The sequence below is a fragment of the Felis catus genome, chromosome D3, assembly GCF_018350175.1.
Source record: "Felis catus isolate Fca126 chromosome D3, F.catus_Fca126_mat1.0, whole genome shotgun sequence".
Lineage (NCBI taxonomy): Eukaryota > Metazoa > Chordata > Mammalia > Carnivora > Felidae > Felis > Felis catus.
In genome coordinates, this window is record NC_058379.1 from 37945883 (window position 1) to 37958402 (window position 12520).

Genomic DNA, 12520 nt, shown 5'->3' on the forward strand with positions numbered 1-12520 from the left:
TTCATTCAGTAGGTATTTATGGAGCCCTTGCTGTGTGCAGGCACTGGGGACAGTAAACCATCTGCGTCTTCATGAGGCTTTCATTCCAGAGGGGAGAGCAGTAATAAAGATAAGCTATAGTGTCAAGCAGTGACTGGGTTAGGGGACGGAGAGCTTGCTGAGGAAGGGCGTGAGAACATCACTTCCCATACACAGGTGGATGAAATGAGGGAAACCAGTGAGGCTCCTTGGCTAAGAAGCCTGTCAGAGAGAAAAGCAAGAGTAAACACCCTGGGGCTGGAGCCTCTGGCCACATTGAGAAATCTCCAGGCGATGAATGTGGCTGGAGCAGAGAAAACAAAGGCAAGAGGTAGGAGATGGAGTTAGGGGTCTAACCCTGGCCTTGGAGACTATGCAAGGAGTTTGACTTTTATTCTGTGTAACACTTAATCAGAAAATATTTATTGAGCCCCTCTTATCTGGGCAAGCACTGTGTGAGCCACTTTAAGGCATATGGAGAGGAGGAAAAGTAAAAAATGGAAACCCCATAAAGATAAACAGCAGAAATCTGGGGCTGCCAGATGGTCTTTGGATTGTGAAGGGGTTTCTGTAATTTCCCCAAGGGCTGGCACCCTGGATTGTTGCATCAGTAGGATCTCTGACATTCTCAGTGAGATGACTTCTTCAGGGTGATGATCAACTCAGGAACTTTGTCTCTTCCCTTTTTCCATGTTGGAAAGCCTTACTAAGAGATGAGACTCCCGTCAGGCTTCCAGGGTACCAGTTCCATATCTTAATGAGTTTAAAAAATTTGTAGGGAGTGGCACGCCTGATGGGAAGTCACAACAGTTTTGAATTTCATACGTTAAAAAACATTGAAACAATTTAGGGATTTTAATTTAAGTCTTTTGTGGTCTGCTAAAGGACATTGAATTTATGACAGAAGACTAGAGAAGGCTAATATATTTAATATGCACATGGTTGCATCCTGTGGGTATTTTGAGCAATCCATATTTTTTTTAGGTTATAGAAAAGATAAATTTGTTTGGATGGATTACTTGAAGGCCTGCAAATTGCAAAATGCTCCCAAGAAATTATTCAGAAACCGGAGTTCTGTAAGTATTTTCTTCTTCAGTATAAATCAGATTTCCACTTGGGCTTAAATGTCTTAAAATCCACTATATATTCTGTTGTATTTTAATCTTTTCAGAATCCTTAGCTTCCTATGACTTTTCTCACTTAATTTGTCAATTTCCTATGGTCATATCTTTTTTTCCTCCTTTAAATTTACAATTAAATACTTTAGTCAGAGGCAGAGAGTTGAAGATTTTATATTTAAATCCTGCTAAAATTTAAAATGCCTTTTAGAAATGTTTTTTCTTTTTGCTTCCAATGAGTTACTTGTTTCGACTTACCTTTGGTGTTTTGAGACTGGTAGTTATCACAGGTGGACTTTGAATAAACCCAGCTTAGTTGGATTTATGTGTAACAAGAAAGAGGGTGACATTTCATACAGATTCAAGGGGCATATGAAGATTCGGGTAGAGCATACTCCTTATGCCCTGTGTCCCCAGCAACCTACCAGCTCTTCAGGAGAGAACGAGAGTAAGGGTGCAGAATAGATAGTGAAGAGCTAGAAAAAAACTCTTCTTGTCCCAATATATTGTATGTATACTCTCTCTATATCCCAGGACTGGCTAATTACACCCTACAAGAAGTGGAGTTTTATTATTGTAATGTTACGGTAAATCATAGCCCTTACTGGTTTTTAATATGAAAAAATATGTACAGATGCTACAAAAAGCACGTTTGGATTATTTTTAAGTTTATTTGTGGATTAATGCATGTATTTCTTAAATTTTGAGAAAGCCACTATTTTCAGATCTCATCAAAGTAAATGATAATTTTGGTGCTAAAGAGCCTGTCTTTACTACTTCTCCAAACTCTGATGTTTGGAAACTATTCAAAAGCCTACAAGGAGCAGAGAAAATTATTTGACACTCCTGCATTCAGTAAACATCATATTTTAAAATTAATACCATTTCTTCTAAGAACTGAAAAGGGAAGATGATAATGAGGAGGGAAATAAAAGTTTCCTGCATGCAAATGTAAAAGCTGGTTACCTGGGTTTTTGTTATGAAGGTTAACTTCGTTAACAGTTTACTGCAATATTACTACTAGCATTTGCTGGTTTCATTCCGGAGGGTAAGTGTTGATACCCCTTAGACTGTTCTGATGCTAAACATAGAAGTTTTGACAGTGGCTCAGTCCTCTTTGGTGTCCTGTTTCTCTTTGTGCCTCTTCCGTCTGGTGCTGTGTTAGAATGGGCCAATGCCTAAAGAATTTCAGGTTGGAATGAAGCTGGAGGCCGTCGACAGGAAGAACCCTTCCTTGGTGTGTGTGGCAACCATAGCAGATATTGTTGAAGATCGCTTACTAGTGCATTTTGACAATTGGGATGATAGTTACGATTACTGGTGAGACACCAACGTGCGTTTTATTTTCGTGTGTTCGTGTTTGGTGTTAAGAATTTAATTTCATTCCGGTCCTGTCACCATTCTTTCTGTTCTTAGAGTAATGAACATCAGGAATTTAGTGACCAACTTCTCACTACCTTCTCTTCCACATGAGTTGCTGAATTAAAGAACCCGAGAAACTTCTCCATTCTATGAGAGGTTACCTAATGAGGCTTCATCTGAAATAATATGACCAGTTCAGGGCCCTTCACTATAGTGTGTCTAGTTTGTGAGGGAAGTATTTCTATGAAGAGGAAGTTAAGAACTTGCAGTATTTTTTTTTTTCCTGAAAAATGTTGAACTCAGCCTGTCATATTTTTTAAAGGGAAGATTCACAGGGAGAATGGAGGAGTGAATTATTTGAAAGCCTGTGGGGAGCAGAGAAAATGTATGCTACGATACCATTAAACTAACATTGCATGAGTTAAAAGGGTGTTCTGGGTAAAAACCTGAAATATAGAAAAGGGAATGGCAAAAATCATTTTTGTAGCGTTTCTTCACAGTATATCCTGAATAACCAACACGTCTCTGCCTGAGGCTGTGGTTCTTCATGTGCATGAAGGGGACCCGGTTTTCTTCTTTGAACTAAGATAAGAGGTAGAACATTGATTAATTGTTCTATGTGTCTTAGGTAGAATGGTCTGGGTTCCTTGAAACGGAGAGGGAGGAAATGGTAGGCATATGGAGTCTGATTGGTCTGTCTTATTAAACTCTGGGCCGGCCTATTAATATTTTTCCTTGCTGCTAGCAAGAAGTGGTGGAGGAAGCTTATTAAAATGTGCACTCCTTGGGGATATCACTGGCAGTTCGGGTTCTAGTCAAACACTTTTTGAAAATACTTTTAAATTTCAAGAGAGGTTTGGTCACTTAGCTTATAAAATACAGTGCTAAAAATTATTTCTGATTCTATTTGGCTACAAAATATTTTAGTTATGTAGTTCTATCTTCCATGGAGTAAGGAATGGTCATTAGTCTTGGATTCTTTCTCTGGCACTGAGTCATATAGGCTCTGAAATAGAATCCTGTTTTGCAGGTGTGATGTAAATAGTCCTTATGTCCAGCCAGTTGGTTGGTGTCAGGAGAATGGAAGAACTCTGATAGCACCCCAAGGTGAGTGGACTGGCTGGGTTTTCTTCGAAGCATCTCTATGTGAGTGGCAATGCCTGTTTTTATTTTTGTGTATGCAAACCACATTTCAACACCAAGTGTGTGATAAAAATACTGTGCAAGATTCTATTGACCAAGTAACCCACATGTCTGAAATCTGCTCGTCTTTCCCATAATGAAAATGGACTCTGTTTATAAAGATATATTAGGTGGCCATTTAAAAAAAGGTTGCTAAAAAGTTTTACCCAATGAAATGAGTACCATTGCTGCAGATCCGTATTTCGAACTAGCTATTTCCGCCTACATACTTTATCTTATAACTTATGTTAATTCACTAATTGAGCCATAAGATTATTAAATACACTTAACTTTGGGGTTAAATGACAAATGGAGAAATCTAAAGAGTGAGAATTAGCCGTGAGTCTTCAGACTTGCCAGAACTCTTCACCACACCAACATAATGGTTCAGCTAAACACCAAAGTAGGGACTTTTTCTAGTTATTTGTATTTTTTCTCACTACAGAAATACTAAGTATTTAGAGACTTTCTCTATCAAATTTATGTTTTATAATTTGAAAATTAGTTACATACAGTGGCTGCATAAGCTTAGCATTTTTACAATAAGTATTCTAGGAGAAAACAGTTTCTTTCAATCAAAAATTTGCAGGAAGAAATGTAGAGTGTGTAACATGCCATTCTAGAACGGAGCAGATATTTAGTGTTTTTATTTGAATGATTCTAGAATTTTACTGTGTTTTAATATTTTTTTCTTAATACAGAAAAATAATAAGGATTTGTCATCAAAATGGCATGAAAAGAATTCAAAAACTAAAAACTAATCAACAAACCAAACCAAGCCAAATTTTAAAAAAACACAACCTATTTAAACTATCCAGTTAGCTAGAAAAGTTTTATCAAATGTGTAACATCTTCCCAAATTCTGATTTTGATACGCAGACGGATTTAGAGTTGTTTGTCCTATTTTTCTGTAAAACCGGCTAAAGTTAACTTTAGAGTAATGTTCTTCAAGATGAGGTGAAGTGTTTGCGAGATCTCAGAACATGTCGTTTGAGTTGGTGTGTCTGGAGGTAGAGCACACTCTGTTTCCCATTTCCTTTAGTGGAATCACTTCTCTGCTGCCTGTAGCTTGTTCTCACTAGACTTCATGGATAGAGTCTGTGGTTAAGTTCATCACCTCGTCTCTTGGCACTGTGTCAGTCAAGAAGTAGTCTGTGTAGTACTTTAAGAATTGTATGTCCAGAATCTTTCTTTGTTTTAAATTTTTTGATGTTTATTTGTTTTTGAGAGAGAGAGAGAGGGAGGGAGAGGGAGAAGGAGAGGGAGAGGGAGAGAACGAGCGGGAAAGGGGCAGAGAGAGAGGGAAACACAGAATCCCAAGCAGGCTCCAGCCTCTGAGCTGTCAGCACAGAGCCTGACGTGAGGCTTGAACCCACTGACTGTGAGATCATGACCTGAGCCAAAGTCAGATGTTTAACGGACTGAGCCACCGAGGCACTCCTGTCCTGTCCAGAATCTTTCCATCATTAGCGGGAACTGAGAATTGAGGAGGCAAAGCTCCCATACCCCAGATAAGGCCAAGGCTTGAAGGTTCTGCTTGATGAGAGTAAGAAACTATTTAGTTCATAAAGTGAATAAAGTACCAACCTAGGTTTGTCATTTTCCCCGTGGAATTGATTGCATATACAAATACCATTTCCACTCTGAAATTTGAGTAAGAGTTGTCCCCATAGACTAATTTAGTGATAGTCTATGCTTTAGGGTCAGATTTTCTTCCCTACGACTTAGGTTTAAAATTCTGAGGAGATTTTGTCCTGTTATACAATGTCTGAATTAGAATCTTTCAGTTAACCTACCTCTAAACCTTTTATACTTGTTGGTGTTCCTTTTACACATTACAGAGTGTTTTTATATAGTAAAATACTACCCTCCTCTAAGCCCCAATTCATACAACCCTTTGTTTCTCTGTAGCAAATTCTTTACCTACTTTTTCCTACTGAGATATAATCCACGTATTATAAATTTTGCCTTTTAGTGTATAATTCAGTGGTTTTTAGTATACTCACAAGGTGGTACAACCATCACCATTATCTATTACCAGAGATTTTCATCACCTCCCAAAGAATGTCATCCTCATTTTCTTCTCCCTCTCAGGCCTAGGCAACCACCACTCCCTATCTCTATGGATTTGACTGTTCTAGACACTTGGCCACACGTGGAATCATAGAGTATGTGGCTTGTTGTGTCGTAGCTTCTTTGATTTAGTGTAATGTTTTCTGAGTTCATGTTGTAGCATGTCTCAGTACATCATTCCTTTTGTTTACAAATAATATTTTAGTGTGTAGATATACCACATTTTGTTTATGCATTCATTAGTTGATGGCCATTTGGTTTGTTTTCACTTAATGACTATTATGAATAAAGCTGCTATAAACTTTCATGTTAACCTACCTCTAGGTAGTTTTTGAGTGATATGTTTTAATTTCTTTTGGGTATAATTCTAGGAATGGCATTGCTGGGTCATAAGGTAACTCTGTTTGAGGAATTGACAAACTGTTTTCCAAAGGGGGCCACACAGTGTACATTCCCACTGGCAATGAATGAGAATTCTACTTCCTCCACATCCTCACCAGTGTGTTACTGTCTTCTTGATTACAGCCATCCTAGTGGGTAGAAGGTAGATCTCGTTGTCCTTTTGATTTGCATTTCTATAATGACTAATGATATTGAACATCTTTTACTGTGGTTATTGGCCATTTGTGTATCTTCTCTCAAGAAATATCCATCCAAATCTTTTGCCCACTTTTAAATTGGGTCATTTGTCATTTTATTATTGAGTTGTAAGTGTTCTTTGGATATTAGATGCTGCAGTTGTTTTCACTTTCTTGATGGTTTCTTTTAAAGCACAGAAGTTTTTAATTTTGATGAAGTCCAATTTATCTGTTTGTTTTTTTTTTTTTTTTCCTTTGTTGTGCTTTTGCTAAGAAAGCACTGCCTAATCTTTGGTCACAAAGACTTGTCACTAAAGATTCTACTTTCCCTATTGATTGGCCTTGGCAGAATTATTGAAAAAACAGTTGACTATAGATACATGAGTTTATTTCTGGATTCTCAATTCTGTTGCATTCCTTTACATGTCTAACCTTAGGCCAGTACCAGACTATCTTGATTACTGTAACTTTGTAGTAAGTATTGAAAATAGGAATTGTGAGTCCTTTAACTCTATTTTCTTCTTTCTCAAGATTGTTTTGGCTGTTCTGAGTCACTTGCAAACATATCCCTATGAATTTTAGAATTAGCTTGCCAATTTCTGTCCAAAAAAAGTCAATGCAAATTTTGATAGGGATTGATCTGTATCAATTTAGGAATTAGCCATCTCAAAAATATTAAAATTTTCAGCCCATAAACCTGGGACACCTTTCCACTTCTATAGATCTTTAGTTTTCTTTCAATGATATTTTGTAGGTTTCAGTCTGTAAGTGTTATACTTCATTAAATTTGTTCCAAGGTATTCTGTTTTTTCTTAATTGAAGTGAAATTTACATGACACACAATTAACCATTTTAAAGTCTATAATTTAGGGGCGTCTGGGTGGCTCATTGGTTAAGCATCTGACTCTTGGTTTCAGCTCAGGTTATGATCTCACGGTTCGTAGGTTCAAGCCCCACATCAGGCTCCATGCTGACAACCTGGAGCCTGCTTGAGATTCTTTCTCTCCCCTTCTCTCTGCCCTTCTCCGCTCAAAATAAATAAATAAACTGAAAAAAATAAAGTGTACAATTTAGTGGTAGTGTATTCAGAGTGTTATGCAACCACTAGCTCACTAGTTTCAAAACTTCCATCACTTAATAAAAACGTTCTGTACTTATTCAGTAGATACTCCCCACTCCCTGCTCTCATCCCCTTGTAACCTCTACTCTGCTTTCTGTGAATTTGCCCATTCTTGATATATTATACATATTATATAAAAAAGAATCCTATAATACATGTTTGTATTTGGCTTCTTTTACTTAGTGTAATGTTTTCAATGTTCATCCGAGTTGTAGCGTGTATCAGTATTTCATTCCTTTTTACAATTGAATTCTATTCTATTGTATGTACACACGCCATGATTTGTCTGTCCATTCATCTGTTGGACATTTGGTTTGTACCTTTGGCTATTTTAACTAGTACTACTATAAGCATTCATGTACAGGTTTCTGTGTGGACATGTGTCTTCACTTCTCCTTGGTGTATGCCCATTGTAGAATTGCTAGGTCATATGATAATTCTATGTTTAACATTTTGAGGAACCGACAACTGTTTTTTGAAGTACCTGTGCCATTTTAATATTCTCACTAGCAAACATGTCGTAATTCTTACTTCTCAACATCCTTACTTCTCAAAGAAACTTGTTCTTTTCTGTTTTCTTAATTAAACCCATCCTACTGGGTGTGAAGTGGTATCTTATTGTGGTTTTGATGTGTACTTCTCTAATGATCAGTGATGTTAATCATCTGCTCATGTGGTTATGGGCCATTTGCATATCTTTTGAGAAATATTTATTTAAATCTTTTGCTTGTTTTTTAAAACATTGGGTATATTTTTATTATTTATATATTATTTAAAAATTGTTTCCACTTACCTATATTGCATAAATGATTTACAGATGTCTTACCACATTCTATAGATTGTATTTTCACATTCTTGATAATGTATTTTGCCATAAAATAGTTTTTAGTTTTGATGAAGTCCAATTTATCTATTTTTTCATTCATTTATCATGCTTTGGTATTAAATACAAGAATCCACTGCCAAATTTGAGGTTGTGAGGATTTACCAATATGTTTTTTTCTATGGATTTTATACTTTTAGCTTTTATATTTGACTTGTTGATCCATGTTGATTTAATTTTTGTATATGAAGTAAGGTAGGGGTTCAGCTTCATTCTTTTGGATATGGTCCAGTTTAACCAGTGCCATTTACTTAAAAAGCCTATTCTTTCTCCATCACATGGTATTGGTACCATTGTTGAAAAGAAGTTGGCCACAGATATTTAGGTTCATTTCTGGATTCTCGATTCTATTCCATTGGTCTGTCTATACACCTATCCTTATGCCAGTATCATCCTATTTTTTTACTTTAGTTTTTAGAAAAATTTTAAGTTCACAGAAAAATTGGGAGGAAGGTACAGAGATATCCTTTATACCTCCTCCTTCACATATGCACAACCAGCTGCCAGTATCAAATTTCCCCACCACAGTGATACATTTGTTGGAATTGATGAACCTACATTGACATCATTATCACCCAAAAGTAGATAGTTTACTCATGGTTCACTCTTGGTATTGTGCATTCCGTGGATTTGTACAAGTGCCTAAAGACATGTAGACCATCATTTTGGTATCGCACAGAATATTTTCACTGCCCTAAAAATCCTCTGTGTTCTGCCTAGTCTTCTTTCTCACTCCCCGAACTCTTGGCAGCCAGTAACTTTTTTTTCTTTTTTTTGCTGTCTTTATAGTTTCACCTTTTCCAGAATGTTCTATAGTTGGAAACATACAGTAGGTAGGCTTTTCAGACTGGCTTCTTTCACTTAGGAATATGCATTTGAGGTTCCTCCACATCTTCTCATGGCTTGATAGCTCACTTCTTTTTAGTGTTGAATAATATTCCACTGTCTGGTTGTATCTCAGATTATATATTCATTTATCGACTGAAACACATCTTGGTTGTTTTGATGTTTGGGTAATTATAAATGGAGTTGCTATAAACATCCATGTGCAGATTTTTGTGTGGACATGTTTTCAAATCCTTGGATAACTTCAAAGAATGATACTGTTGAATGGTATGGTAAAGGATGCTTAGTTTTGTAACAGCCTGCTAAACTATTTTCCAAAGTGACTGTAACACTTTACATTTCCACCAGCAACACTGAGAATTCCTGTTGCTCTACATTCTCACCAGCATTTGGTGTTGTCAGTGTTTTGGATTTTAGCCATTTGAATAGGTGTATAGTGAGTGCCTTGTTGTTTTAATTTGCATTTCTCTGTTGACATAAGGTGTGGCACATATTTCCATGTGTGTATTTGCCATCTGTAAGTCTCCTTTGGTGAGGTGTCTGTTAAGCTCTTTATCCCATTTTTTAGTTGGGTTGTTTGTTTTCTTATTGTCAAGTTTTAAGAATTCTTTGTGTATTTTGAACAAGTCTTTTATCATATGTATCTTTTGAAATATTTTCCCCCACTCTGTAAATTGTCTTTTCATTCCCTTGACAGTGTCTTTAGCAGAGCAGAAAATTTTAATTTTAATGAAGTCCAGCTTATCAATTATTTATTTCATGGATTGTGTCTTTGGTGTTATGTTAAAAAATCATCATGAACCCAAGGTCATTTAGGTTTTCTCCTATGTTATCTTTTAGGAGTTTAATTATTTTGAATGATCACATCTGTGATCCATTTTAAGTTAATTTTTGTGAAGGATGTAAGGTCTGTGTTTAGATTCTCTCTCCTCTTTTTTTTTTTTTTTTTTTTTTTTTTTGGTACGTGGGCATCCAGTTGTTCCAGCACCATTTGTTCAAAAGACCATCTTTGCTCCATTCTATTGCCTTTGTTCCTTGTCAAAGATCAGTTGACTATACTTTTGTGGGTCTATTTCTGGGCTCTCCATTCTGTTCCATTGAGCTATTTGTCTATTCTTTTGCTAATACTATGCTGTCTTGATTACTAACAAGCTTAGTTACATACAAGCATACTAGCTGTATAATGTCAGTCCTTCAAATTGTTCTTCTTAAATATTGTATGTATGTTCTGGATCTTTTGCCTCTCCATATAAACTTTGAAATATCTGACAATATTCACAAAATAACTTGCTGAGATTTTCTTTGGGCTTGCATTGAATCTATAGATCATGTTAGGTAGAACTGTCATCTTGATAATATTGAGTCTTCTTATTCATGAACATGGAATATCTCTCCATTTCTTTAGTTTTTTGTTTTATTTCACAGATTTTTATAGATTTCCTCATTAGACCTTGTACATATTTTGTTAGATTTTATACATATTTCATTATTTTGGGTGCTAATGTAAATGGTATGATTTTTATTTCAAATTTCACTTGATCATTGCTGATATACAGAAAAGCTGATATTCAGAAAAACGTTTATATATTAACCTTGTATCCTGAAACCTTGCTATATCACTTGTTGGTTCCAAGAGGTTTTTTTGTCAGTGTCTTTGGGTATTCTGCACAGACATCATGTCATCTGTGAACAAAGTTTTATATTTTTCTTCCCAATCAGTATACATTTTGTTTCTTTTTCTTGTATTATTGCATTAGCTAGGATGTACCACACTATTTTGATCACTATTGCCTTGTAATCAGTTTTGAAATTCGGAAGTGTGAATACTCCAACTTTGTTTTTATTTTTCAAGATAATTTTGGCTCTCTGTGTCCCCTTGCAGTTTTTTTTTAACATGAAATTTATTGTCAAATTGTTTTCCATACAACACCCAGTGCTCATCCCAACAGGTGCCCTCCTCAATACCCATCACCCCACCCTCAATACCCATCAGGGAGCACCCTCCCACCCCCTATCAACCTTCAGTTTGTTCTTAGTTTTTAAGAGTCTCTTATATTTTGGCTCCCTCCTTCTCTAACCTTTTTTTTTCCTTCCCCTCCCCCATGGTCTTCTGTTAAGTTTCTCAGGATCCACATATGCTATCTGTCTTTCTCTGTATGGCTTATTTCACTTAGCATAACACTCTCCAGTTCCATCCACATTGCTACAGAAAGCCATATTTCATTCTTTCTCATTGCCACATAGTGTTACATTGTGTATATAAACCACAATTTCTGTATCCATTCATTAGTTGATGGCCATTTAGGCTCTTTCCATAATTTGGCTATTGTTGAAAGTGCTGCTATAAACATTAGGGTACAAGTGCCCCTCTGCATCAGCACTCCTGTATCCCTTGGGTAAATTCCTAGCCGTGCTATTTCTGGGTCATAGGGTAGATCTATTTTTCATTTTTTTGAGGAACCTCCACACTGTTTTCCAGAGCAGCTGCACTAGTTTGCATTCCCACCAACAGTGCAAGAGGGTTCCTGTTTCTCCACATCCTCACCAGCATCTATAGTCTCCTGATTTGTTCATTTTGGCCACTCTCACTGGCGTGAGGCGATATCTGAGTGTGGTTTTGATTTGTATTTCCCTGATAAGGAGCGACGTTGAGCATCTTTTCATGTGCCTGTTGGCCATCTGGATGTCTTCTTTAGAGAAGTGTCTATTCATGTTTTCTGCCCATTTCTTCACTGGATTATTTGTTTTTCGGGTGTGGAGTTTGTTGAGTTCTTTATAGATTTTGGATACTAGCCTTTTGTCCAATATGTCATTTGCAAATATCTTTTCCCATTCCATTGGTTGCCTTTTAGTTTTGTTGATTGTTTCCTTTGCAGTGCAGAAGGTTTTTATCTTCATGAGGTCCCAATAGTTCATTTTTGCTTTTAATTCCCTTGCCTTTGGGGATGTGTCAAGTAAGAAATTGCTACGGCTGAGGTTAGAGAGGTTTTTTCCTCCTGCTTTCTCCTCTAGGGTTTGGATGGTTTCCTGTCTCACATTCAGGTACTTTATCCATTTTGAGTTTATTTTTGTGAATGGTGTAAGAAAGCGGTCTAGTTTCATTCTTATGCATGTTGCTGTCCAGCTCTCCCAGCACCATTTGTTAAAGAGACTGTCTTTTTTTTTCCGTTGGATATTCTTTCCTGCTTGTTAAAGATTAGTTGGCCATACTTTTGTGGGTCCATTTCTGGAGTCTGTATTCTATTCCATTGGTCTATGTGTCTGCTTTTGTGCCAATACCATGCTGTCTTGATTACAGCTTTGTAGTAGAGGCTAAGGTCTCGGATTGTGATGCCTCCTG

At 36.6% G+C, this 12520-nt stretch overlaps 1 protein-coding gene across 12 annotated transcripts in view; it reads left to right on the forward strand.

Moving 5' to 3' along the window:
- The window catches only part of L3MBTL4 (L3MBTL histone methyl-lysine binding protein 4), a 443788-nt gene that overhangs the window by 164821 nt on the left and 266447 nt on the right, over nt 1-12520 (forward strand). For all 12 annotated transcript variants that reach the window (XM_045041371.1, XM_045041370.1, XM_045041373.1 and 9 more), the window contains 3 exons: nt 1003-1094; nt 2302-2456; nt 3529-3605. In XM_045041371.1, coding sequence (XP_044897306.1) covers nt 1003-1094; nt 2302-2456; nt 3529-3605 — 324 coding nt within the window. The remainder of the gene's footprint in view (nt 1-1002; nt 1095-2301; nt 2457-3528; nt 3606-12520) is intronic.